Source organism: Lolium perenne, chromosome 4 (assembly GCF_019359855.2).
Source record: "Lolium perenne isolate Kyuss_39 chromosome 4, Kyuss_2.0, whole genome shotgun sequence".
Lineage (NCBI taxonomy): Eukaryota > Viridiplantae > Streptophyta > Magnoliopsida > Poales > Poaceae > Lolium > Lolium perenne.
Window position 1 is genome coordinate 300,010,478 of NC_067247.2, and position 26,945 is coordinate 300,037,422.

Below are 26,945 nucleotides of genomic sequence, written 5' to 3' on the forward strand. Positions count from 1 at the left end.
GCTGGACATCGTCACCGCCGTAGCAATTTGGGTTTGATCTTGATTGTTTGATAGGGGAAACTCTCCCGGTATCGATTTCTACTTGTTGTTGATGCTATTGAGTGAAACCATTGGACCAAGGTTTATGTTCAGATTGTTATTTGTCATCATATCACCTCTGATCATGTTCCATATGATGTCTCGTGAGTAGTTCGTTTAGTTCTTGAGGACATGGGTGAAGTCTAAATGTTAGTAGTGAACTATGATTGAGTAATATTCAATGTTATGATATTTAAGTTGTGGTGTTATTCTTCTAGTGGTGTCATGTGAACGTCGACTACATGACACTTCACCTTTATGGGCCTAGGGGAATGCATCTTGTACTCGTTTGCCAATTGCGGGGTTGCCGGAGTGACAGAAACCTAAACCCCCGTTGGTATATCGATGCAGGAGGGATAGCAGGATCTCAGAGTTTAAGGCTGTGGTTAGATTTATTCTTAATTACTTTCTTGTAGTTGCGGATGCTTGCAAGGGGTATAATCACAAGTATGTATTAGTCCTAGGAAGGGCGGTACATTAGCATAGGTTCACCCACACAACACTTATCATAACAATGAAGATTATTTAGCCGTATGTAGCGAAAGCACTAGACTAAAATCCCGTGTGTCCTCGAGAACGTTTGGTCATTATAAGTAAACAACCCGGCTTGTCCTTTGTGCTAAAAAGGATTGGGCCACTCGCTGCAATTGTTACTCTCGCACTTTACTTACTCGTACTTTATTCACCTGTTACATCAAAACCCCCTGAATACTTGTCTGTGAGCATTTACAGTGAACCCTTCATCGAAACTGCTTGTCAACACCTTCTGCTCCTCGTTGGGATCGACATTCTTACTTATCGAAGATACTACGATACACCCCCTATACTTGTGGGTCATCACAAGGCGCCCCCACCCGCGAAAACGTCGTTCCGCGAGGCGCCGGCGCGCCCGATTCGCGCCCTTGGCGAAGGGGCCGGCACGGGGTTGCCGACGATTCTATTGGGCTCCAAAATTGGCCGACGCCGTTTGGGGCGCGCCGGTGCGAGCCCATTTTCGCCCCCAGCCCCCAAATTACTATCGGGGCCGCTATTGGGGCCACCGGTGGAGATGCTCTAAGAGCATTTCCACCGGCAGCCTCAAATACGCGCCGGCAGGGCGCCGATACTGCCGTATGGGGGGGCCTGCACATCATCTTCTATTTAGGGATGCTGCTCCCACACCGGCGTTCTTCATACGTCAGCTCCGATAGATTTTGAAATTTAAAATGATATTTAAAAACCGAAATTCATATGAAATTTATATAACTCGAATTTAAATATAACTAAAACTTAAACTTAATCCTGATCTACTGGCCGTCGGTTGGGGCGCTCGACGGCCCTGCCTCGTCATCGTTCTTTGCCTTTACCGCCTGCGTCCGTTCCCGCTTCTTGTCCCTTGCTTCACGCATCTGGCGATGGAGTATGACAGCCGGCTGTGCTGTCCCCGCGCTTCCAGCCTTTCCCGAGAAGTTTCGATCTCGGCGTGTCTCGCCTGCTCGCGGGCGAACGCCTCATAGTGGCGATGAGCATTGAGCTCTGCGAGCTTCTGTCGCTCCGCCTCCATGAGGAGGCGTCCCGCCTCCTCGGTGGCCGCTCGCGGGCGCGAGATCTCGAGGGCGTGCTCGAGGTTCGCGTCGTTGACGAACTCCCGCTCCTCCTCCTTCAACCGCTAGTAGCGTTGCACGTTTAGCGGCGCGAGGATCGTCGCCTGCTTTGGATGGGCGGGGGCCTGCGGCGGCTCGCCCCACTGTGCCGCCTACTCCTCCGCCTCTGGTTCCGCGTCTGCGACGTAGGCCTCGTGCCATGCCGCAAATGGTGGGTCCTCGTCCTCGTCCTCGTCGGAGTTGTACTCCACGTCGGGCTGCGGCTGCGGTGGTGGTGGAGGCAGCGCGCGGCCGTTGAGGCCAAGAATGGAGTAGGTGGTCTTCAGATGGCGCAACATTTTGAGGTGGAGAGGAGAGAATGGAGCGACAGTGGTGGTGGAGATGAGAGGATAGCACTGTGGTAGTGGAAGGCCTACGTACTATATAGCGGTGGTAACTACCCGCATTTACAGCGGCGTAGGCGACTGGATGCTGCGTGGCCAGTCGCTGCCCTCGTGGCCGCCTAAGGTTTCCGCGCGGGAGATCATTAAACGCCGACGATCAACCTTCCCACGTCGCGGCCGATGCGAACCGTCGCGCTCTCGCTGACAAGACGCCCCCACCCGCGAAAATTGGCGCGCCGCGAGGCGCCGACGCGCCCGATTCGCGCCCTACGCGAAGGGGCCGGCACGGAGATGCCGACGATTCTATTGGGCTCGAAAACTACCCGGCGCCGTTTGGGGCGCACCGGTGCGAGCCCAAAAACGACGCCGTTCCCTAAATCGCTATCGAGGCCGCTACCGGGGCGCCGGTGGAGATGCTCTAACGTGCAAATTAATCGGTGTAACGATATCTTCAACAGCGACCCAAAGAGTGATCCATTCTGTCTATTTTGGTTCATTTAGATTGGTCCATTTGGTCAGGAGTGATCATTTTGCCCGTTGAATACAAACAAACAAATTTGAATAATTTTAAAAAGTGGCAAACATTTGATAAAGATATCATTCATTCATTCGAACATAGTTTACATAGAAAAAATAAAACACTAATTCCCAACGATGTCATCTTCTTGGTCGTTAGAGACAAGGTCGACGAACGGCGAAGGCACCCACAGCCGTTGCGACCTGCGACAGATGCAGCACGTACTACGGCGGATATGGCGCGTACCGTGTAGGACTGGCGGGCGGCGCATATTGTGGAGGAGGCGACACCATCTAGACGTCCCACACAGCCTGCGGTGGCACGTGCGGCGGTAGTGGTGGGCGACGCCTCGTCCTCCATGTCATGCTCGCCGTCTTCTTACTCTTCGTCCTCCTCATCCATGAGGACACGTGAGGGCGAGATAGAGAGCCAATCCTGTCGCTTGGCGGCCTGGACATACTTCTCGTCCGACTTCAATAGCTTCTTCGGCACCTTCACCTTCTTCTCGCCGTCGGTGAAGGCGCTGCGCTTTGAGCCCGCCATGGGGACGGTCTCATCAATGGCAGGGGTGGTGGCTGCGGTTGGTTCCTCAGCTTCCAATGCAGCAACAGCAGCGGCCAGGGCTTGCATGGGTGGGTAGGTAGGATTTTTGCCTCTGCTCGAATATGATTTTTGGGAGTGGAAGTGGTTTACGTGTCACTGGTGGGCGGGCCATGTAGGACGCATGGGAGGATGCGCGTGAACAATTCACGCAGCGTTCGCACAAACACAATTGGACCTCAAATTTGGATCACGTTTGCGCGAACATGCTGATCAGTTTATTCCATTTAGCTGACGCGGCCCGTTTGTCCCCAAAGGGATTTCGGGCGCGCCGGTTATACCTTCTCCAGCCGAGCGGCCAAAAGCCTTTTTTGGCCAAAAGCCCTTTTTGTTAGACGCAGCCCAATATGGTGTCCGACACTCCGATCTCATCCCTACTACACCGGGGACGATTTGACGGCGCCGGATAGAATGAAAACCTGCGTCGGGAGTGGCTAGCCTGATTCGTCAACAACGCAGAGGCATGCATCGTTGCAGCTTTGCCTTAATGGCAACGGCGGTTTCCAGGGCGCTGTAGGCGGGACGTCCCGTTGGCGCTGCGCTACCTCCACGCATCGCAACCGTTCGCTTTCCGCGCATGTTCGCGCTCCTTCTCCACCGCTTCCCACGCTATCTCCCCACCTCCTCCCGCGCCGCCACTGGCTATAAAAGGTCACCCCCGCTCGCCATCGCCACGATAGCCGCCGACAATCCATCCCTCCGCCTCCATGACACCATCCCTTGCTGCCTAGCCACCACGTTCGCAATGATGAGCCGCACTGGCTCCTCCACCACCGCCTCCGCCTTCACCTCCCATGTTCGAATTTAACTGCGACAACGACAACATGGAGGAGGACCCGGAGCTCATGGCGCCGTTTTTATTTGAAGTTGTAAAATACAATTAAATTTAAATGATTTTTTTTATATTTCATATTATTAACATTTTTTGGAGACTCGTTTTGGGGACGCAGGCCAAAAAAAGGCATAACCGCCGACGCTCCAAACGCTATTCATACTTATTTTGGAAACGCAAGTGAAGATGCTGTTTAAGTTTGGAGGAAGCAACTCCTTGCGGTGCAGCAAAGAAGCGCATCATATGCAGGGCCCACCGTCGACATGGACAAGCCAAAAGATTGTGCGTAGGCCTGCTCTCCGGCCAGTATCGACGCTCGTAGCCCGTAGGTGGTAGTAGACAGACCACACTAGCTGACTGACGGGTGGTCACGTCGGGTTCGGGTCCTTGCGCACCGTAGCCATGACGACACGATAGGTACAGTACCATACGAGTGCGACGGCGTTGCCCTAACCTGACGGTGACGGCGTGCCGCAACCGCTCTTCGCGCATTCATCGCCCCGTACCCACCCACGGAATTGCGGCTCCGCTCCACAATAAATTACTCTCAAAGAAACCATCCGGTCCGGGCCCCAGCCGGCCCAGCGCCGACGCGGCCGAACGGACGGTCCGGATCGAAAGGCTCACCTCGCGTGGACCACACGATAGGTCAGTGTCAGTGTCAGTCTGAGCGAGGCGTGGACTAGCTAGGCCTGGAAGTGCGCGCAAGGCACGCACCACGCCGCTCCCCACCGGACTGAGATCCAGTGACATGCCCACCGGACTGAGATCCACTGACATGCTGTGGGCATGTCACCGGTGAACAGTACCATGACATGCACCCTCAGCCATTAGATCTAAAATAGACATGCAGGATTAAACACTGTAGCACACGCACTGTGGATGACTGTAGCACGTGTACTGTAGACGATGCTGTAGCGGGTGAACAGTTTGAAAACACTGTAGCGGGTGTCCTGTAGCGGTGAACATCTGGCCATTAAATCTAGATCCAACGGTTAAAAAAAGGGTGCATGTCATGGTACTGTTTACCGGTGACATGCCCACAGCATGTCACTGGATCTCAGTCCCTCCCCACCCCACCGTAGGCCAAGATATATACGGAGTAGTAGGTTATAAAAATGCATCCAAAGGCGGAAAGAAAATTATTATTGGGGCCGTAGGTTGCGTTCTGGTCTGCGCCCAGTGGCGGGCCCGACTCGTCAATGACGCAAAGGCATGGACGATGGTTTCCAGGACGGTGCAGGCGCGACGACCGTGTCGTCGCCGTTCGCATTCCCGGGCATGTTTGCGCGCCTTCTCAATCGTTTCCCGCGCTTTCTTCCTACCTTTTCCCGCGTCGCCACCATCTATAAAAAGGTCACCCCCGCTCGCCATCGTCACGAAAGCCGTCGGCAATCCATCGCTCCGCCTTCGCCTCCGCCTCCACGACACCATACCTCGCCACCTAGCTACCATATACGCAATGATGAGCCGCACCGCCGACAGCGGTCAGGCTCCTCCGCCACCTGCAGCGGAGGGATGTAGACACCGCCCGCGCTAAGCCGCCATGAAGGTATCCCGCGGAAATCGGGCGGCGCCGGGTAGTTCGCCTCGTAGAGGAGACATGCCTCCAATCTTGCAGGGAACGGCGGCCGAACCCGTTCGCCGCCGCGCCGTCGCCGGGGAATCTTTCGGCCATCTGCTCTTCGGAAAAGAGGAGTGCGGTGGAGGCGAGGGAAGGTGAGGGAGTGGGCGCTCGGTCGGCGGTTCGTGGAGGAAGGAGAAGGGTGAAACGGGGGAATATATATCTCCGGTGACTAGTGGCCGCGTGGCGTGTAGAAGCCGAGTTGGCGCGAGTTGGCGCGTTGGCGCGTTAAAACCGATGAGACGACGGTTGACGCGCCGTGTGTCGCTTACCGGACGGGGCCACTGGCATGGCGGGTTTCTTCGTGCGCCGTCTCGACGATTCGCGCCCTTTTCTTTCCATATGTTGCTCGCGGGCGCTCGCTAGGTAGTTGGGTTCGGGCTGGAATTGCCGACGGAAAAACGGCCTAATCTGGCAAATTATGGACTGCCGGTGCCATGGCTGAGATAAAATTCGGCTCGAAGAGGGAGTGGCGAGGAGCGAAGTGGAGATGCTTAACTGACGGCGTGCCGCAACCCTTCTCCGCGCATTCGTCGCCGTGTACCCACCCACGAATTGCGGCTCCATAATAAGCTACCAAAAAAACCTTCCGGTCCAGCCCAGCCGAACGCACGGTCCCGATCGAACGGGACCACACGATAGGTCAGTCTGAGCGAGGCGTGGACTGGCTAGCCCTGGAATCAAGTGCGCGCACCACGCCGCTCCCATCTCCACCGCAGGCCAGATATATACGGACGCGGAAAGAAAATTATTATCGGGCGGCGTAGGTTGCGTTTTGGTCTGCGCCCACAGCCAACGCATCTTCCTTCCTGCTCCTCTCTCTCTGATTCGGCAGATGAGATTGGTTGGAGAGGGACTGGTGAGGAGGAGGGACGCGAGAGCAAGCGACGACGAGCAAGGATTCGGGAGGAGGAGCGGCTGCGGCGTCGCCGTCTGCTTACGCTGTCATCTCTCTTTTTAATGCCTAGACGCAGAGCACTGATTGCCAGTTGCCTGCCTGGACGCCGCCTTCTTCTCCACCCCTCCAGCAGCGGCACCACACCACTGAGCTCTCCACCTCTCTCCCGCCCCTGCTAGGCACCGGGCGTGATCAGGTAAAACTTCGAATCTGGAAGTGTTTTTCATGTTCCGCTGCAGATGTTTGTTGTGAGTGTTGAGTCGGCCGAATGGGTTTCTCTCTCCGGATCGATCTTGCGCCGGGTGGGATTTGGCGGTTCCTTTTGGTTCTCTTTTCGTTTGGGGGTTAGTGCTGTACTTGTTCCTTGGCCAGATTGGTGAATTCCTAGTGGTATGTCCGGTTGCTTCGCTGTATCTACGAGATCGGTGAGTTCCAGCGGTATATTTCGGTGCTTCGCTGTACACACGAGATCGGTGAGTTGCTGGCCGTATATCCGGTTGCTTCGCTGTATGTACGAGATCGGCGAGTTCCTTGCGGTATATTTGGGCGATGCGCTCTCACGCAAGCCGCAAACCCCGTCTGGGTGGCTCACGTTACCGAGGTTTCCTTCCCTTTTTAGCGCAACACGGTAGCGTCGCGAGCGAGTTCTTCCTGGGATTCCGCTGAGCTTTACTCTTTTTTTTTTTCCCTTTGTTCTCTTTTGCCGACAGTTCGTAGCAGTATCCACTGTGAAGCAAGGCCGGTTGCTTTTACTAATCTACTACTGTTCCCTGGGAGGCTGGGAGTACTTATGTTTACGATCTTGATGTGCTCATCGCGACCTGAATGAATCTATCGAGCTGTAGTGATGCAGTTCATCATTACCACTTGCCAGATTCGGTTTTAGCCTCTGACCCTTCTCACGGAAGACTCGTCCCGTCCTGAATTGATGCAGTACAAGTGAACTTCCTCTCGTTGTTGCAAATAGACAAAGTAATTTCTCCTAGTATGCCGCCAGCTTCCAAGCGAACTTCCTTCTTGGTGTTGGAAGGAATTTTTCTCGTAGCATGTTATCAGTTGTTTCTTGTTACGATCCGCCGTACGATCTGCTTGTCTATTCCCAGGTGGCATCTCATTACTCGTGTTTGCTTGCTTGTACTGCTGATTCCTGCCTTGCTTGCTTTGGAGAGAACTGACTTCACTTCTTCTTTGGGATTCTGCTGCGCTTTTACTTTCTTTTTTGTTTCCTTCCTTTTTTTTCGCCCACAGCTCGTAGTATCCAGTGTGAAGCAAGCCCGGTTGCTTTACGAGTTACTGGTTTTTCCTTGGGGGTATTTATGGTTATGGTCTTGATGTGCTCGTTCCGACTTGAATGGATCGAGATTTAGTACTATTCAGAAAGGAATTGCTACTTCTGTCTGGTAGATACTGTGTACTAATGGGGTGCTAGCAGTAAGTATCCCATCATCATCAGCATTAACACTTGCTAGATTTGTTTGAGGCCTCTCACTCTTCTCATGGAAGACTCGTCCTGTCATGAATTGATTGATGCAGTAGTACAAACCAACTTTCTCTAGGTGTTGCAAATAGACAAAGTAATTTTCTACTACTATGCTACCAGTGTCTAAGCGATTTTTCTTCTTGGTGTTATAAATAGATAAAGGAATTTTCTCCTAGTATTCCCAGGTGGCATCGCATTACTCGTGTTTGCTTGTACTGCTGATTCCCGCCTTGCTTTGGAGAGAACTGACTTCAGTTCTTCTTGGGATTCTACTGCGCTTTTACTTTCTTTTTTGTTTCCTTTTCTTTTGCCGACAGTTCGTAGTATCCAGTGTGAAGCAAGCCGGGTTGCTTTACGAGTTACTAGTTTTTCCTTTGGGGTACTTATGGTTATGGTCTTGATGTGCTCGTTTTGACTTGAATGGATCGAGATTTAGTACTATTCAGAAAGGAATTGCTACTTCTGTCTCGTTGATACTGTGTACTAATGGGGTGTTAGCAGTAAGTATCCCATCATCATCAACATTAACGCTTGCTAGATTTGTTTGAGGCCTCTGACTCTTCTCATGGAAGAATCGTCCTGTCTTAAACAAGACCAACCCAGGCATTAGCACCCATTGGCATTTTTATAGAAGAAAACTCCTAGCACCCGCCGAACCCATGGTTCGAACCCGGGTGGGCAGCGTGCGCTCCCGCACGCCTTGCCACCAGACCGACGGTCTGTTCTCAAGACTCGTCCTGTCTTGATGTATAGTAAACCAACTTTCTCCCGGTGTTGCAAATAGTACTAAACAAAGTAATTTCCTCCTAGCATGCTAGCAGCTTCTAGCGAATTTCTTCCTTCTTGGTGTTTCTAATTCTAATAGAGGAGTCTTCTCCTACTAGTATGTTACCAGTTGCTTAGTGTGATCTGCCTTAGCATCTGCTTGTCTATTCCCGGTTGACATGCATTACTTGTGTTTTCTTTCCTTTACCATTGTTTTCTAACTTCTTTTGGAGAGACTGACTTCAGTTTGTACCAGAGTAAACAGGTTATTGGCTGGCTATCAGGGACACGGCAAGATGTCGGTAGCCAAGAATGAAGAGGTAATTGAATTTTTCCTCGTTGTGAGGTCAGTTCTGGCCGCTTGGATGTCTCTTTCTACCTCATAAAATTGTCCATTGTTATGTGACCAGGTTTGCACTCATCAACTTGGACTGCGGTTGGGTGAGCCAGTTGCTGACGTTCCTATTAAAAAAAGGCCGTTTTTATTGTCCGATAAATCAGTTCCATCTGCAATGCCGCTGTTGATGAAGCCATCGTCTAATACCACGGGGATGTCTGCCTCGGCTGCTGGGGCAGGCTGTAGCAATGAGCCTTTCTTGAATAGATCGAAATCTGATATTCCCAACAGATCATTTACTTCATCCGCGACCGAGAAGCAAGGACTTAATGGCTCAAGCGAGGTCCCCTCTTGTGGAGGGAGTGTTGCTCCCATTGCCAAATCGCAGAGTCAGAAGTTTCTGACGTTGGATTTACAGTTAGCGTCTCGTCAGAGTGCCAAAATTAACTCTATTTCCCCTGTCAAGAAAGAGAAGGTAGATCAGGGGTTTTCTATCTTTCCTTCAGCAATACCTTCCAAGGATGTTCAAACAACAAGTGCCATGGAATCTCCTTCTAACAGTAGCTTGGGAAAACTCTCTAATTTGGATCTTAATGTATCATTGCACCCAGTTGATCAACTTGAAGTCGTGCCTACAATGCACACAGGTCATAATGTACTCCATCATACAACATTTCAGCATCAGAAGGCACAGGTTCCCCTAGTGGCATCATTATCTACAACAAGCAGCCGACTGAGTATGAATATTGGCAGTACTCTGAACCTGTCCAATGAATATGAATGTTCTAACAATAGTGGAGCAGCTGATGTTACCTTAGATTTGCAACTTAAACCACCAACTAGACCGGAGCTTGGAATAAGCTGGAAAGGACTTGCTCCTGATCCAGAACTAAGCCTCTCTCTATCTGGTCACACACCCAAGGGTCTGAATGTTCGCGATGCTATATTTACATCTGAACCAGTTGGAATGACCAAAATTGTCAGCGAGGAGGTTGCTACACCTATCTCTGATAAATCACCAGTCGAGAGGATTCTGAAACCTTTTCCGTGTAATGCAAATCCTGACACAGCCATGCCATCAACAGTTTCTGGAAATATGCAGATATTATCCAGTAGCTTGGTGAAGAAAGAGCCTGAAGAACCTCCACGGAAACATATTCAGAACAACATAAAGAAGGCACCTCTCTGTGACCAGCAAAGTGTTGGACAGGCTAGCAACTGTGCTGAATTTGAAAAAACTGGCAATACATACCAAGTGTGTCATAAAGCTGGCTTTGATTTGAACTCTGGGAATTTCCCAAATAATATCTGCAATGGACTGGAGGTAGTGACTGATAGTGTTCCTGTACAAACGGACAAGTTATCTGATGTCGTTTGCACTGAGAATATACCTGCTGTTTCTGATGTTGGGAAATTTATCAAGCATGAAGAAGTCACAACTAACATCCTGAGTCCTGTGATTACAACAATAAGTGGCCCATCTGTGTCATCCATTGCTAAATCATTCCTTTCGAAAGGTAATGTTGCCAGCCCTGCTGTTCGATTATGTGAATTAGTTACTCAGCCCACCATTTATACTTCAGAACCTGCAGGCTCTAATCCTGTCAAGTCTAGAACTGATTGTAAACCAACAGCTAGTCTTCATGCTCGTGAAAATGTGACTCGCAAGCCTTGTGATACTAAAGAAGCTTGTGATGTATCCAGAAGTTCCTCAAACCCTACAGCTGATTCTTTTGTTTTCAAATCTCTGCTCCGTCCTGTATTGGATGGTATGTCTCAAGGGAGTGCTTCAATGGACTGTTCAGATGACGTTGACAATGCTGTTTCACAGTTGCCTACTACCAATAAGCCTCTTGCTGAGTCACTGGTTAACAATCAAATCTCTGAGACTAATTTAAGCGCAGCGCTACAGAAGGAAGTTCATGATATGCATCATGACTGCTCATCTGTGACAAATAAGGTTCGCATCCAGGGCCTTGATGATGTCAAGCGTGCTAATTCTAAAGATGTCATTGCCACGCACTCTGGTGAGGAGCATGAAAGTGAGGTTTCTGTTTATGGGAAATACAGAGTCAAACAAATGTTGACATCAGAAAACAATTTACTGATGAATAATACTGATGTTGCCATGCAAGATGTTAATATTGCCACATCTTCAGCAGATCTTAGAAGATCACCATCTTTGGGAACTTCAAGTTCCCCTAAAATATACTCTACTGGGCCATCTCACAAGAAATTTGATAACACTGTCGAGAAGAGTAGAATGCCAGTGATAAAATCTGAAAGGAGCCAGTCTCCTGATGGCAAGCAAGCTGCTAACTGTAGTGAGGGCAATGGAAAAATTGGTGCTGTAAAGAGTGAGCATGGGACAGAAGCTGAAGATATTGCTAGAGCCTCTAATTTGCAGCCAAGTGATTCAGTTCTGGGTGAAGAAGATTCGCATCTTGATGGAGCTTCAACCAGTCAACCACATGATGGAAGTACAAAGTTGCAATCAGTGGGTGAAAGGTCAGAACATGAAAAATCCAAACCTGACTCTAGCATGACATCTTCTGTACAGAATGAAAAAGATGGACAGGTTAATGAATCACATTGGCGAGATGTGGCAAATGCGTATGTGAATAGGTATGACTCGTTTTTTTTTTTTTTGCAGCCATACTGCAGTAAGCGTAACTGTCCTTTTGCCATGCATATTGGATTTAGATTTGTTGCTGTTATCCTGGACTGGTGTTACAGAAGGCTATTCTTTTTTGTTTTCTTTACAGGAATGAAAGATGGGAGCGGTTCATGAAATCTGAGCGAGAGAAGAAGGGAGAGTACCATGGTGGCAGACAAGCATACGACATGAACAATCAACGTAGGATGGACCACCGTTATGGTGGTCGTGGTGGTAGATATCATGGCCATCCAAGGAACTTCCGGGGTCCAAGAATGAACGACGATTCTGAAATTGACTTTCCAGATGAACCTATTACTGGCAGAAGGCGGCCATTTGATAATGACTTTGGGCATTTGCACCGAAATCCGCATAGGCGGTTACGTTCGCCACCGAATCAGATGCCTGGGTTCCTCATGAGAGGTATGGAGCATGACCCTAGGCTGCAGATGGATGATATCCCAGATGAGATGATGGAAGAGAGGTTTTTCGTGCCCCATCCCCATCAACATCACGCACTAGGTGATCATGAATTTATTCATAGGGACAGGAGCCATTCACCTGGGCAAAGAAGGGGTGCTCCTACGCATTTCCACCGGGGACGATCCTCTGAAACGATGCACAGGTCACCACCGTTAAACAAAACTGACAGACTATATTTACCCCACCAACGTCACATGCGACGCCGTGTTTCACCACCTTTTGACCGAGTCGGACATGATGAGAGAGGTATGCAGAGGAATATGAGGAGGTGTGGCATGCATCAAGGTGGAAGGGAAGGTGACAACTTTGAGCCACCTTTACATCCTGCTCAGCTTGCTGAACTACATGCAGAGGCTGAACATACAGAAAGAAGGAAGTTTGGGGAGAGGCGAGCGTATCGCCGGTCCATGGAAGAGAGCCCTTCCGATGACGAAGAGATGCTCTCGTACCACGGAGATGGTGACATGGAGTTTGCTGACGGTGATGGCGGCCCACGGGAGCCTGATGGCCGCTTCAGGAACAGACCGGAGCACCGGTCGAGGGGCGAGCAAGAAGACGGCGGCTACAAGTACCGTGGTCCTCAGGGTTGTCGTGGTGGTAGCAACTCTAGTGACAGTAAATCGAAGAAGCGGAGGTACTGACTGATCTAGTCGTCGGGAACTGCCACCGGTATGAAGTGAATCTAGACTAATACAATACATAGTGGCAAGCATTTTGATCCAGCCGCCGCTTCTCTTAACCAGATGAAGAAGTGCTTGCTGATCATGCCCCTCGTCCTATATTGGTTTCTTTGTTGCATTTTTTCTCAGGAGATGTACTGCAGCTTAACATCCACATGCAGCCGAAGCTTCTCGAACATTCCAGAAATGCTACTCATATTATACTGCTTGGTATAAGCTGAAGCTAACTTGTCAACATGGAGGCGAAACCAACGTTTCTGGCTTAATCAGAGGATAGTAAAGGGGACGACCTGTCCTTGCTCCTTCCTCAGGAATGTTCATTTGCTTTGCTTAAATTAGGCAAGGAGAAGTGTCTTTATCTCTGGGCTAAAGCTACTTGCAGTCTCGCAGGGTATTGGTAGGGCAACTTGTATTAAAGTGGCTGTCTCTATAGTTTGGTATGATCTAGAAAAGCAGTTGGGATAGTGGGATACGGATGCCCAGTGTGGATCTGCATAACTAGAACATGTTGCTGTCTTGGACCTGACTTTTATCTCTATTTAATGGGTGTGAGTGTCACGCCACACAACACCACCGGGCGAATTGCATCGAATAAATCTCTTCAGTTCTGGCTTGGCACTGCCTTTTTCTATGAATCCCATCATGTCGTGGTGGAAAAGGTAAGCAGCACTGAGGTGGGCGGCATGATGTTTGTACATCCTGTGCGCGAGTCAAGTCGTCTCGAAATAATTGGTTGCGTTGCTGTCGACTTGACGAGCGAGCATTGTTTGGTCGCCTGCTTAATTAGTTTCCTTTGAGTGGACTAGTTGATGGAAATCTATGCTCGATCCTGTGGATGGTGTTGAGCCGTGGATAGATGGCATCATGGACCACGGATGAGGACCAACGGCACCGTTCCTCTTGTACCTTGCTACGACGCTTCCAGGATAACAATTCCACACGTGCAAATTCCATGGAAATTTTGCAGTTTAAGACGACCCAAGAAAGAACAGATGGGCTCTGATCTTAGAAACGTTGTCGAATTATCTACGGACGACAGCCTCGAGGAATCGAGTTTAGACCAAATGTTCCTATTTTCTCGCATTGTTAAGACGACCTTAGATGCGTTGTCCAAGTAAGTACACATATTTGTGAAGCAATGTCCCAATTATCTAAGCCTCGAGAAAATTTCTTCTCGTGACTAGATCCACACGAAAAAAAATGGACAATTGGGGTTTAGATCAGCACACTGTAAAAAAAATGTTGGTATTTTCTCGCATGGCTATCAGTTTTTACAACACAGCTCGTTGATACAGTTTACATACAACTTAACTCACAACGTAAATTACAAAAAGAACTCAGTCATTCACCGCCGCTCGCCGGGGCCTTGGGCGGCGCGGGAGCCGGCCAGACGCTGATCCGCTCCTTCTCGTACTTGACGAACACGGAGCCGGCCGCGACGATCGTGTACACCTGAAGGAACAGCGTGGGCGCCTGGTGGTACTTCACCAGGGACTTGCCGGAGCCGAGCTCCACCAGCAGCAGCGCGGTGAGGCCGACGGTGGCGAGCAGGCCGTTGAGCCGCTCGCTGTAGGCGGTGAAGCCGAACTCGACGGGCAGGCCGAGGGCGGACCGGGGCTCCCGCAGCGGCACCGGCGGGAGCGTCACGGCCTGGGACTCGGCGGCGGCCTTCCTCTTGCGCGCACCGGCGCTGCCCCGCTTCTTGGGTCCAACACGAGACTTCATGCGCAGCACGCGCTGCTCGAAGTCGTCGTCGGTAGGGGTTGTCGTGGTGGTGGCCGTCGGTGCCGACGGCTCCGTGGTGGCGTCATCGCCGGAGGACGCGCGGAGAGGTGAAGCAGTGAGCAGGGGCGTCTGGGCGTGGAGGCGGCCGTGCCAGAGCGGGGCGCGGAGGGTGGTGACGGAGAAGGGGCTGGAGAGCGGCGTCGCCATTGCTACTACCTTGGGTGCATGCGTGCAGCAGCACTTGTTCATGGTCGCGCGGCTGCGTGCTTGCTTTGCCGCTGGTTTTGGATAATTTTCGGTGGTCGATGCGTGGCTCCCGTGGCTGCACGGGGCCTCCAAAGCTGCCTCATGCACTTCTACTCCGGTGCTCCCCCCTAAAAATATTCTGGGTACATTAAACACAACAACGGTGGAGATTTTTCTATACTTGTTTGTAAGCGGGAGTACGATCATAATTTTAGTGTAGGTCCATCGTCTGTACAGCCCTGTATAGGCTCGTATGGCCCGTGTTATGTTGTAACTCATTTTTGAACGACGTGGACGGTAATTAGGCGGATGAGATCATTAACTGGTCACGTGCCCTCTTTTTTTTCTTACGTGAGGTACAAATACCTTATCAATACATACAGGTATATATGGGTTGGATATATATGGGATTCGGTGGACCCAACACAGAAAAAAAAACCAACTACGACACTTCAACTTCGTTTAGGGGGGAGCACCGGAGCAGGGCTCCTGCCTCATGTTGAACTTGCAAGTTGCGTGTTGTAACGCGTGTGAGGTGTTCGTCCGGTCGTCCTCCTGTCCTTAAAACGTTCCTAAGGGCACGTACTATCTTAGCAGTGCCACGTAGAATAAACATCGAGGTGTAGAGAAAAGAGATATATGAAAAAATCTCTTAGCACAATCTCCTCTTTCACAACATATTTAAAATGTATCGTTACTAAAGATAAAATTAAAAAAATAACTCATTGTACGTCATGTTTTGTTGTTATATCTAGATTACGTGCAAGATTAAGATAAGGCACCGTCTTATCAACCATTGCATATGCCCTAAGACCCGAGTACCACGTATTACAACACACTGACCGATTAGTAGGTCTTAAGATTAACTTGTTTCCTTTCCTTTCTGTGAACATACAACAGAGCATGCGGCGCCCCTCCGAATGAATACTAAAATAATTAAAAGTTATGTGTTAAAAAACTTAAGTCATTTTGAAAGCTTTAAATTTCCAAAAAGTCGCATTTTGAAAAAGCATATCTGTTTGAATTGCGCATGTGCTTGAAAAGATTAATGAATAAACATTATTTTCAAAGCATCAAATTTTTTTTTCTCATAAAAACAAAAAATCAATTTTGTTTATACCTAAAAAAAGCAACACAAGCTATCCTTTGTCAATGATATTTTACATGTATACATAGTGCATGGACATTGATATGTCTAAAAAGACCCACATCTTTTACTCTTTCATGGAGGAACATATGCTTTTGGGAGCCGTTTCGAAGGGTTTTGAAAGATCACTATTATCGACTAGGGAGTAGAATAGGCAATAATCAAAGTGTAAGATGAAAGTTGGAACTTCTATCATTTGTTTACTACGGCTTCCTAAAACACCCCATGCAAGCAATTCTACAAAGATATATCTTGTGAAAAAGTAGATTGCAAGTAAGTTAATGAGCAAGGGAAATGGATCGCAAAAATGAAAATGTGTCCCGAGGTTCGAATAGTAGGCACTATCCTAGGTAATTGCTGGAGAAGGCTTGGACACAAATTACGTGGTCACGAAGGCCAATCTAGTAATCTCCTTGAACTAGGACACTTAGCCCATGCCCAACTAAGAGGGATATTCACACAAAGTAGGTGATCACCGACAATCAAAAACTCTTATCTCCTTCACATATAACCATGAATTGAAGGTTTCCAAGTGACACTCTAGCCGTTTAGAAGGCGCAGACACCCTCCAAAAGATAACAACACTTGGCTAGCACTTGGTTCTTGAAGCCATAAAAAAAATTACCGGGAAAAGGCATACCAAAGATTTTTGGAAAGACATATGGAAATGGAAGCTCTCAAACCTATTCTGAAGTAAGTTTAGGATGAGGTTCTTTGAGCTTTTTTTTCATGCTTTCCCCGGCGGTCAGGGGAATGCAACAATCACTATGACATTTCTAATCCTTCCTTACTTTTGGGAAGAGCGTTAAATTCTTCTTCCTTCAATGGGAGCAAAGAAGGTTTGAAAAAGGATCTTAGAGTGTATAGGATTGCGCTTAACGCTCTTCTTTTTTCTGCCCATCAGAGCCATTTCTCAAGGATGAAAAGGAATGAGGCACCGAAAAGACTAGCTCATAACATTAATTAGTACAAGAAAGAGGCATTGGGGAAGTGACTAGCCACTTATGGTGAAGCTTAACACAGTCTCACTACTAGATAGAGACAACTACCAATCATGAACGATAGTGTGGACAACTCAAGCACCAAAGACAAAGGTATCGCTCGTAAAAGGAGATCTCCTTTAAAACCGTAAGCGTGTAAATGTTTCAATGCAGACTTTGATGGGATTAAATGGTTGTTCATATAGCTTTATCCTTGGGCTCAAAGAACCTATTCCAGTGAACTTGACTACCATTGGAAATGTTGGTAGTATTTATTTTTCTTGTTTGGATGGTTTAGCCAAATAAGCGAGCTCCTTGTTGTTAGTGCGGGATTTGACTCTTTCTCTTAATTTCCCATATCCAAGCACATAAGATGCTCACATCCTTCCATGAGCACTGAGAACATTCTTTTGATGATATTATTACGAGTATTCAATACTGGGTTATTCACAGCATTATTATACCTTCCCGTTCATCGCATGCTAGTTATTTGTCAGGTAGTGTTTACCTTTCTAACGTGTTTGAAAGTATTCAGCCAAATGAGTATTTCTCCAAAATCCAACAAGGAATTCCGTTAATAACCAACCGGTCATGTGTCTTTTTTCCGAATGTCTTATGTTGAGAATCAACTAACCGACAAATCCATAGCCCAGGTGATTCGCTACCTCCAATTTTTTATACACATACAACATGTCGACGGTTAAACAACTTATTAGAAACGCAAGATAGCCAATATGAAATGCTAGAAAAACCTCCGCTGAAAGTATATAAAATGACAATTCTTTTCTATTTTGATTATCTATATATTAGTATTAATATAAGTTAGTAGTACTATTCTATTAGTTAAAGAGGAGAAAGGAGACTTGACATGAAGAGGATTGTACCATGAGAGAAACACAGAGGTCAACCCACTTCAAATATGGAACATGGATTCAAGCAATCAACAGAATTGGGTCCTCACGCCGATCCGATCTGAATGAATATCTGGATCACTTTTTTTAGGGTTAACCTGGCATTCTTCACGATGCATTTCTTAGGGCTTTCGGTGATCCATGCATGATACTTTATGAGGTTAATAAAATAATAACTCTGAGATGCCTACTTCTCATTAAGATAATACTTAGTTAGTTAAAGAGAAAGATAAAGATTAGTTCATATTTGGTTACCCGAAGCCCATGTAGAGGCACCTACGGCTGGATCCGTCATCTGCATCAACAGGAATGCGGGAAAAGCTTCTTCTCGCCCCACAGTCCCGAGCAACCTTAAGTCCGTAAGCTACTTCTTTTAGTTGAGCTGGTTGCTCCAATTGAGAGAAAGAAAGATAGAGAGTAATAAGAATTTTCTTACCCCATTTGGAGGGATACCCCTCCATATAACTATCCATAACTGTTTTGTATCTAGCATGACCACTTGATAAAATATGGAGGAAAGTAGGGAAAATGGCTGATACTACGAGCAGAATTTCTTTTAGGCTTATAGGTACTGTAACCGGTACACCCGTGATATGTTTAGCATGTGTTTCTTTTACGATGCATATTCAGGATTAGGTTCATCACTATAGTAATTGTAGGGACCGGATTGTAAACATGATAAAGTAGGAGCTTAGTCGGTGATTACCCCCTTTATTTGATTAGAGCGGAAAGGACCCAAGAAATTAGTATTCTTATAACCCAACTTTATTTAATATATAATTTATTTGATTCACTCTTAGAAGGAGTTATCATGAAAATCTTTGATTTAGTTTCAAGTAATAAACTAAAAAAACTTAATCAAAACTACTCGTCTAGCGTAAAAAATAAAAACGACCCTTCAATGGAAGAATTTAAGTTTTTTTGCAAAAACGACCATTCCAGCCTTTTTTTCAATAAAGAAGGAGACTCCCTAACCAAGACTGCTAGTTGGTATGGAGGGACTTGCTTTCTCTGCTTGCCTCCTAATCAAATATGCCCTTCCAACCTTGTAAATTTAACTCTGCAGGGGCAGTGACGTTTAACCATTTTCGTTGCTTATTATGTGATGCACTGCACGAGGTCTGGAACGTAAGTTACGGGTGTCCGTTTTATCTCCGTTAGAAAAAAAAAAGTGGAAGGAGAAGGGAACAGGGTGCGGTTAGCGTTCCTTCAGCAAGTTTCTCTTCTCCGTAGTGGTGGTACACCGGCCGGCCGCTTCTTCTCTCTTCTCCGGCAGAGTCCGGCGATGCGACTAGGACTGGCGAAGAAGAAGCATCATATCCTTCTGCTTGTACGTCTACAGGCAGTTGCACTACAAAGGTTCGATTTGATTCAGGCATAAACCAAGAGGATTTTTCTAGACCTGATCATGACTTCGGTTTTACTTCCACTTTCTCAAGCAAATTAAACCGCTCCCGATAATATTACTAGACAGACAGGTTTACAGTAATTTCTGATTTCTAATGGCGCCAGTGTTCTCCTTCATACAAGGCGACTCAGCAGGAGCAGGGTCCAGGGAGGAATTGATTCATGGGGAACATCATCGACTCTCTGGTTTCAGGCTTCACCAAAGTCCTCGCCGACATCCTCTCCAAGCCACTCGACTTCCTCTCCGGCAAGACTTGCAGGTACTCCATCTAAAACTGCCTCCATCTTCCAGTTTCCCGTTTTTCGCTAACTGCAACCGTCACACCTGACGACACACGCAATGCAAGGGCAGCTCCGCCTGCGGCTCCACATGGGACGTCGTCTGCTACGTTGAGAACTTCTGCGTCGCCAGCCTCGCAAAGATGGCCGCCATGCTCTTCCTCCTCTACCTAGGTACATAGATACAATCCCTTCCTACAGATGCCTGTTAATTCAGAGACTCACATGACATCTTCCTCCACAAATACACACGCAGTCTTGGTGTTCTTCTACCTTGTTTACAAGCTGGGCATATGCCGCTGCGTCTGCCATGGGGTCTGCACAATCGTCTGGTCCTGCATCTCCTGCTCCTTCTCGGCGTGCAAGAACGGCTGCGCAATCGCCTGTGTCAAAATGAGGGATGTCAGACGCGCACGGCGCAAAAGGAGGAGACGCTCGCATGGCGACATCGAAGAGAACTCATACTTGAGTTCAAGCGACAGTGAGTCAGAGGATTGCACTAGACACAGGACAGCGAGACGTGGTGATAAGTCTGGGAGATCATTGTCACGGAGGTCAGGTGATCGGAAGAGGGTTTATCTGGAGAGGTCATTGAGGACAAGGAACCACCGGGTCACGGTCGGCATTGGCCGGCGGTGTGAGGTTGCGGATGAGAAGGGGCATGGGACAGTCCTTCAGCACCATGGCGTAAAGGTGACTCACACCTCACCGTTTGCGCACAAGGGTAGTTGTAGGAGAGCATACCGTGCAAATTGAGTGGGAATAATCTTAAAGATGCCCCGGTTCAGTTCTTTTATGAAGATCTAACTGTTCAATGGAAGTCTCTGAAGAAAAAATAGACTAATTATTTTCCTATCTGAAATGAGTAGCAAGACTACCATAACACCCACTAACATAATTTTGCTTGTTTTCTTCATAGAACACATATATCTGAAACATTTATTTATGTAAAAAGTACAAACATGATATATAGCACCAAGAACAGCAGAAGCAGGAGGAGCACCAAAAGGTACATTTTCACAAACCGCTAGAGTACTAGTTAGGAGCAGGCAGGGCAGCGAACCCTCTTGAAAACTAACATGGCAAAGCCGGTTTAGTTTATGCTTGTTCCACCTAACTCCTCTCATGCTTATTGTTAGCACATATTTTTTCAGATACACGTTAGAGGACAGCTGAGTGTCATTGTTAACACTAGAGCCACTGAGAGCCATTGTCGGTTATCTCTCCAATTCAGTTCACTTCAAACACGACAGAGGCACAGGATGCGTTTTCTTCTTCTTTTGTCTAAATCCTGATTTTTACAAAATAATAAAAACTAGTGATAAGTATGGCCGTTGTGTGAGAAGGTGTGTTGTTTTGGAGGGCTTGTTTTTGGTTCAATTGCAGCATCAAACGGCCAATAGTAGTGCGCACAACAGCTATAGCAGCAACAGGCAACGACACCATAATCAGGCATCACAACAGACAACATAGCTAAAATGATCAGGAATTAAGATAGCAACCGAAACCATACCACAAGTTCCCTCCTAGACAAACGCCATTCTCTAAGATCATCACTACCCCATCATACAAATTGGTAACAGCTATAATTGATTAAATATGTAGAAATCAAAAGCCCTCACCTGCATTCACCGCCGTAAAAGCCCCTGTGGAATCGAGCACCAGCTCCCGAAGGTGCTCCGTTGCCGTGGGCCACGGCAGCAGTGCACAAAAACAGGCAGCAGGAGACCCACAAAACCTCGCCAGGGCACAGAAGCACCAGGACACGACCACCAGGGGGGAGGCGGCAACAGCTGCAATGCGGCGTGACCACCAGTGCAGAGACGCGAGAGTGGTATGCTATCAGGCTTGATAATCACATCTCAACTATTAGATCTATTCAATATGTCATTGCTATAAATTGTATTCATTCAACTGTTAGGTTGATGCCAGACTCTTGTCCATAAACTCAACCCAATTAATCTACAAACAGCCGGATTTAAGTTTATGTTACCAGCTTTGCTGACAATGTATCTGCAGCAACTAATCCTAACAAGACATAGATCCCATCAGTTCCAATTATACCAAAGATTTCTCCAATCCAACTCCCCACAGCATGTTTTTATGATTTCAGCTTCTTCCCATTTGCCAGCATTTGAGTACAGATTTCGCACAGCATGCTCAATTATGAACAGTCAACTCAAACACAAACCAACCGAGCTCAACGTCACCAACTGCTGCCGCTCCACTAATAAATGCTTGCATTTGGCTCAAAAGGCATCTTGTTTACAAGCTCAAGCGCATCCTTGAGCATACCAGCACGGCTGAAAATAGAAACGATGCAAGCGTACTGCTCCATCATGGGACTGGTACTAAACACAGCATGCCTAAAGTGACTGTTCACCAGCATCCTTTATCGAAAAAAAACACAGCATGCCTAAAGTGATTTTTTTTTTTCACGAGCTTGAGCTACCATTAAACGTATGAGCACAGGGGGTGAAAAATACAGTATCAAGCCTAGTGCCGGCATGCCGGCACTGACCATATGTTTGAACAGGGCCAAGCCTCAGTAATTAGGGTTGCAAGGGGGATCCCGCGAAAGCCCGCATATAAGCATACCATAAGTCAACCTCATGTTACTGTCAAAAGAAAAAATTACAGCGAGTTGACTTACTCCCTTCGACAAAAGTTGTTTTGCGGGTTGCCCGCCTGCATCCTAGTCTGTAACATCTCCATGAACTGCGACAACCAATATGATAGATGTCCAGGCAGAGGTGCTTCTATTCTAATTCAATTCAAATACTCCCCAGGTATATCAAGAAATCCAGCTTTCGAGTAGTTATCAATCAGTGCACTCTTAACATTTTTGCTCTCATCATAATTATTTCTGATCACATAACCATTAGCTTGCTTTGCTCACGGTGTTACATTAGGGCTGAGAACAGCAGTACTGAAGCCATGATGATCGAGAGTGTTAGCTGCATTTGGGAGCATGCCAGCACCCATCATCTCATGCAACAACCTGAGAACATCAGATTGTCATCCCTTTTGAACCAATCCAGAACTCAGCGCATTCCAAGTGCTGGTGCCTTTAGCATCTGCTTGCTGGAAAAGATCAATTCCCTCATCGACATGCCCTGTACCAGACTGCATCTCTCTTACGGCATCCTTTCAATCCACTGCCGTGCATACTGCAACCGCCCTCATTCAGCGCAAAGCACTACTAGCTACTGAATTCCACGCTGCAACCTCCATATCAAGCCCGATCTCATAAGCAATCCGGAGCACGTACACCCTGAAATCAAAGGCATTGAGCTGGTCACAAGCATGAAGCGCAGTACTCACGGCAACACAGTTTGGCTGAACACCATCACCAGCACGAGCCTGCACGAACTCATGGAATAACTCCAGGCACTCCACGTACCAGCCTCCGCGACTGTACGCAGATATAAGCGAGTTCAAAGACAGGGCATCCCTGTGTGGAAATTCATCGAACACCACACGAGCAGCGCGCATGTCCCCAGCGTTTGGTTACGCTGTGATGAGCCAATGACACAAACTGTTCTCCGCCAAATTCACGCAGGAACGCGAGGACTTGGAGCTCCCAGGACGAGTGGGAACAGGTCCGGACTGTGGCGACCGGCGAGGGACTTCTGGAGTGTAGAGACTGTGAGTGGGCTTGTCAGGTATCTAAAGATATAATAGGCACACCCTCACGAGTGACAATGTCTACAGATTGTAGACTTAAGGTTTCGTAAGAAGTAGATGGCAAGTAGATCTCGAAAGTTTCAGCCGCAAAGATGCACGATTAAATGTTTCGGTGGTTCTGTTGACAATGAATTCGATCCCCTTGCTTTTCCCTCGGCTCGCCTTTATATAGGAGATGGAGCCGAGACTTTTCGTGCCGTATAAGCTACAAACTGCGAGAGGCGTGTTGAGCCTTTTTTATATTGCTACAATATTCCTATTGCAACTCTACTTTTCTTATCCGAAGTTCTCTGGGCTTCTGGGCCACCAAAGCTTCGGGTCGCGGGCCTATTCGGCATATCTATGTCACCGAGCCACCCGGTAAATTAGAATTTATCCACCGTTAGATCTTTCCTTCATCAAATCTTGGTTTCCCGCTCGTTATAATTCCTTAATTATCTGAGACAAAAAGAAGAAATGACAGGAGGGTTCTATTTCTATATAGATAGAGAAATAAGAATAAAATTACTACGTGGAAAAGAAGACACGAATTGTGTACAATGGCATTGTATAACAATTTGGAAAAGGGATGTAGCGTAGCTTGGTAGCGCGTTTGTTTTGGGTACAAAATGTCACAGGTTCAAATCCCGTCATCCCTACCTATTACTTCATTTCTTCTTTATGGGCAGTAGAAAAGAAGTCGATTAAAGTAAAGTGGGTATAACTTAAATTTGTGGAGACTATAAGTACGTGAGATATGTTAGAAATAGAAAAATATTTTCTTTTTGAATAAATGAAAGCGCTCTTAGTTCATTTCGGTAGAACGTGGGTCACCAAAACCCGATGTCGTAGGTTCAAATCCTACAGAGCGTGATTCCATCTATCTTATGTCGAAGCAGAGTAAAATAACTTACCAGTTTTCACCGCGTGTTATAAAAAAAGGAGCCCGTGGTGGAAAACCCTAGCCACTACCCACATGATCGCTCACGTTTCCGCTCCTTCCCAATCTCCTCTGTCCTCCTCCCATGCCTCCACCTTATAGTGATCATATCAAAAATGTTCCCAGTAAGAATTATGTTCTTAAGCACTAACCAACAAAAAACCTTAATGCGCAAAGGAATCTTGTGTTTCCACATAACTTTGTATGGAAAGTTAATTCCCCATTCGAACAAATTCAGGCATAAAAATTTAACAAAAAACCACTTGATCTAGTCAAAAGCCACGTAACCTTTTCATGCTTATCCGAAAGTTGAACCTGATGCATCTAAGAAGCTATTCCACATAGGCAGAGTCTCTTCTCCCGAAAAGCATCTAAACTTTAAACTACCCATAGTACTAGCAATAATATTTTGATTAAAATTAAGATAATAAATTTTAGGATTTTTTTTTTGGCAAAGAGGTATATGTCTGAGCCACCAATCTTCCCAGAATCTCATTTCTTTCCATCTTCCAAAGTTCGTTTACAAAATAGATTTTTCATAGACATCAAACCAAACCAAAAGTGGAAATTAGTAGGTTTATGTTTATAGCGAGTTAATTACACTTTTTCAAGACTTAGCTCTTAGCAACCTCTACCATAAACCATCCTCGTTCTCTAATCTCCGAAGCCATTTCGAAAGTAAGCTGATATTTTTAAGTTCTAAATTTTAAATGCATAGTCCACCTTGATCCTTAAGCTAACAAACATGAGGCCATCGAACCATATGGTATTTCCTTACCCGTGTTTCTCCTACCAAAGCATTCTAACTCTATAAAAATCACATCTCTTAAGCATCTCTTTTGGAATTATAGACATAGAAAGCATGTAAGTAGGCACATTTCTAAGCGCATTTTCAATCATAATTAGTCTCCCACCAATGGGATTTAAACCCCGTCTCTAGCAAGCAACTTTTCTATATCTTATATTGGGTGTCCTTCTAGTCACTACTCTTGGATAACTTCCCACAATGCATTAGAACAACTAGATCTCTAAAAGGGAAATACCAGTATTACATGTAAAATATGTCAGTATAAATATCAATTCTATCAATAGCTTTACCAAAACAAGTAGCTTCACTCTTATTATGATGGATACTCCATTCTCTTGCAGATCACTTATTAAACCACTAATAAACCCATTTTTATGAGATCTTTGCAATAAAACATCAAGCATCACCCGCAACATCAAAAAAAGGGGGGGGGGGGGGGGGGGGGAGAAAGGTTCCCCTTGTCTGAGCACTTTCCTAGTAGAAAAATAAGTACCTAACACATCATTAATCATAACACAAAATTTACCACCAGAAACTACTGACTTAGTCCACTAAACTAATTCTTTAGGGAACCCTTTCATTTCAAAAATAGAAAACATGACCTCCTGGTCCTGGCTAATTTGATCATAATTCTTCTCGAAATCTATGTTAATCAAGACCCTAGACTACCTTTTTCGAGCATATAATGAATTGTCTCATGCACAATTCCCGCACTATCCAAAATATAACGATCTTTAATAAAAGGAGACTCAATTTCATGCACAATCTTATCAGCAAGAAAAGTAATTTTATCATTCAAAACTTCAGTATTTTTTAAAAAATACTAGATTAAGAAAGCAAATGGGCATATACTCTTGAATCCTATCATCGCCCTGTTGAATGTACCGTGGCGCGACTAGAGGGGAGGGGGTGAATGGTCGCTATACCAATTTTGGTGTTTTTTTAGTTTTAGGCAATGCGGAAGTAAATGTGGTGACTTTAACAACTATGGTGATTCTAATATGATGCTATGCAAGGAAATAAGTAAAACAAGCTATGATCAAGTAAGGAGGAAATGAAACAACCGGACGGTAGAGGAGACGAGACGCGATATGTTTCCCGTAGTTCCTCCCACAAAAGGAAGTACGTCTGCGTTGAGGAGGTGTGGACCACAAAGGTCCAACAGCCACAAAGGCTTCACCTTGTTCCTCGTCAAAACCCCACAAAGGAGCCTTCACCTCTCCACTATCAAAGTCGGTCGAGGCGGCGATTTCTTCACACGAGGTTGGGGCAAGCTCCAAAACACCGGAGGCTCCCAACACCTTACGGGGCTAGCACAACACCAAGCTAGCCTCCATAGGAGCTCATCTGCAAGAGATCCCACCATAGGAACCCTAGCTACAAGATCCACAAAGGATTAGGTGGGATTGGCGAAATATTTATTGGTGGAACTATAAATCGAGATCTCATCCACCACTCCTCAAAGTTTGGGCTTGATTGATTGTATGGGGAGGGAGATCCTCAAGATTTGACTCAGCGATAATGGAGGAGAGAGAGAAGAAAATATCTAAATCGAGCTGGGAAAAAAGACCCCCTTTTATAGGGGTCCACGAATCCAACCGCTATGTTCTGGTTCCGCACAACCGATACAACCGCTTTGTGGAGCGGTACTACCGCCATAGGGTAAACTCGGCCCTTCGATGAAGGACACGTGGGGCTCAACCGATACTACCGGTATACCGACATGGTATCTGTGAGCCCCTGACTCCAGCCCGGTACCATTGTGGTACCAGGGCGAAAGTACCGCATGTGTTTGCTTAACCGGTACCTGGTCAGAACTACCGTGTTTCACCATCATTGCTGACTAAAGCGGTAGTGCCGGCCCAGGTACCATCAAGGTGGAGGGATTCGTAGCATAGAAAACAAAAAATTTCCTACCGC

The 26,945-nt window shown here is 46.9% G+C and overlaps 3 protein-coding genes and 1 pseudogene across 6 annotated transcripts; 2 read left to right on the plus strand and 2 right to left on the minus strand.

Moving 5' to 3' along the window:
* Positions 1-6,374: 6,374 nt before the first annotated feature.
* Positions 6,375-13,529, plus strand: LOC127295910 (uncharacterized). 4 transcript variants are annotated; one of them, XM_051325915.2, is made up of 5 exons: positions 6,375-6,711; positions 9,017-9,080; positions 9,171-11,722; positions 11,863-12,905; positions 13,046-13,529. In XM_051325915.2, exons 2-4 carry the CDS (start codon positions 9,057-9,059, stop codon positions 12,875-12,877), a joined length of 3,591 nt encoding a protein of 1,196 aa, XP_051181875.1. In that variant the 5' UTR covers positions 6,375-6,711; positions 9,017-9,056; the 3' UTR covers positions 12,878-12,905; positions 13,046-13,529. The 4 variants fall into 4 exon arrangements, with proteins under 4 accessions (XP_051181875.1, XP_051181877.1, XP_051181873.1 ...); XM_051325917.2 differs by having other exon boundaries at positions 6,376-6,711; positions 9,171-10,614; positions 10,690-11,722; positions 11,863-13,529; XM_051325913.1 differs by having other exon boundaries at positions 6,376-6,711; positions 11,863-13,529.
* Positions 13,530-14,145: 616 nt separating this feature from the next.
* On the minus strand, positions 14,146-15,397 carry LOC127295912 (uncharacterized). Its single transcript, XM_051325918.2, has 2 exons — positions 15,381-15,397; positions 14,146-14,986 (listed from the first exon to the last, which is right to left on the minus strand). The coding sequence occupies exon 2, from the start codon at positions 14,888-14,890 to the stop codon at positions 14,258-14,260; it is 633 nt and encodes a 210-aa protein (XP_051181878.1). The 5' UTR covers positions 14,891-14,986; positions 15,381-15,397; the 3' UTR covers positions 14,146-14,257.
* Positions 15,398-19,108: 3,711 nt separating this feature from the next.
* On the plus strand, positions 19,109-20,489 carry LOC127348998 (uncharacterized). The gene is made up of 4 exons (XM_051374835.1): positions 19,109-19,284; positions 19,468-19,592; positions 19,685-19,785; positions 19,868-20,489. The coding sequence occupies exons 2-4, from the start codon at positions 19,495-19,497 to the stop codon at positions 20,365-20,367; spliced, it is 699 nt and encodes a 232-aa protein (XP_051230795.1). The 5' UTR covers positions 19,109-19,284; positions 19,468-19,494; the 3' UTR covers positions 20,368-20,489.
* Positions 20,490-22,306: 1,817 nt separating this feature from the next.
* LOC127347756 (pentatricopeptide repeat-containing protein At1g11290, chloroplastic-like) lies at positions 22,307-23,931 on the minus strand (annotated as a pseudogene).
* Positions 23,932-26,945: the final 3,014 nt, after the last annotated feature.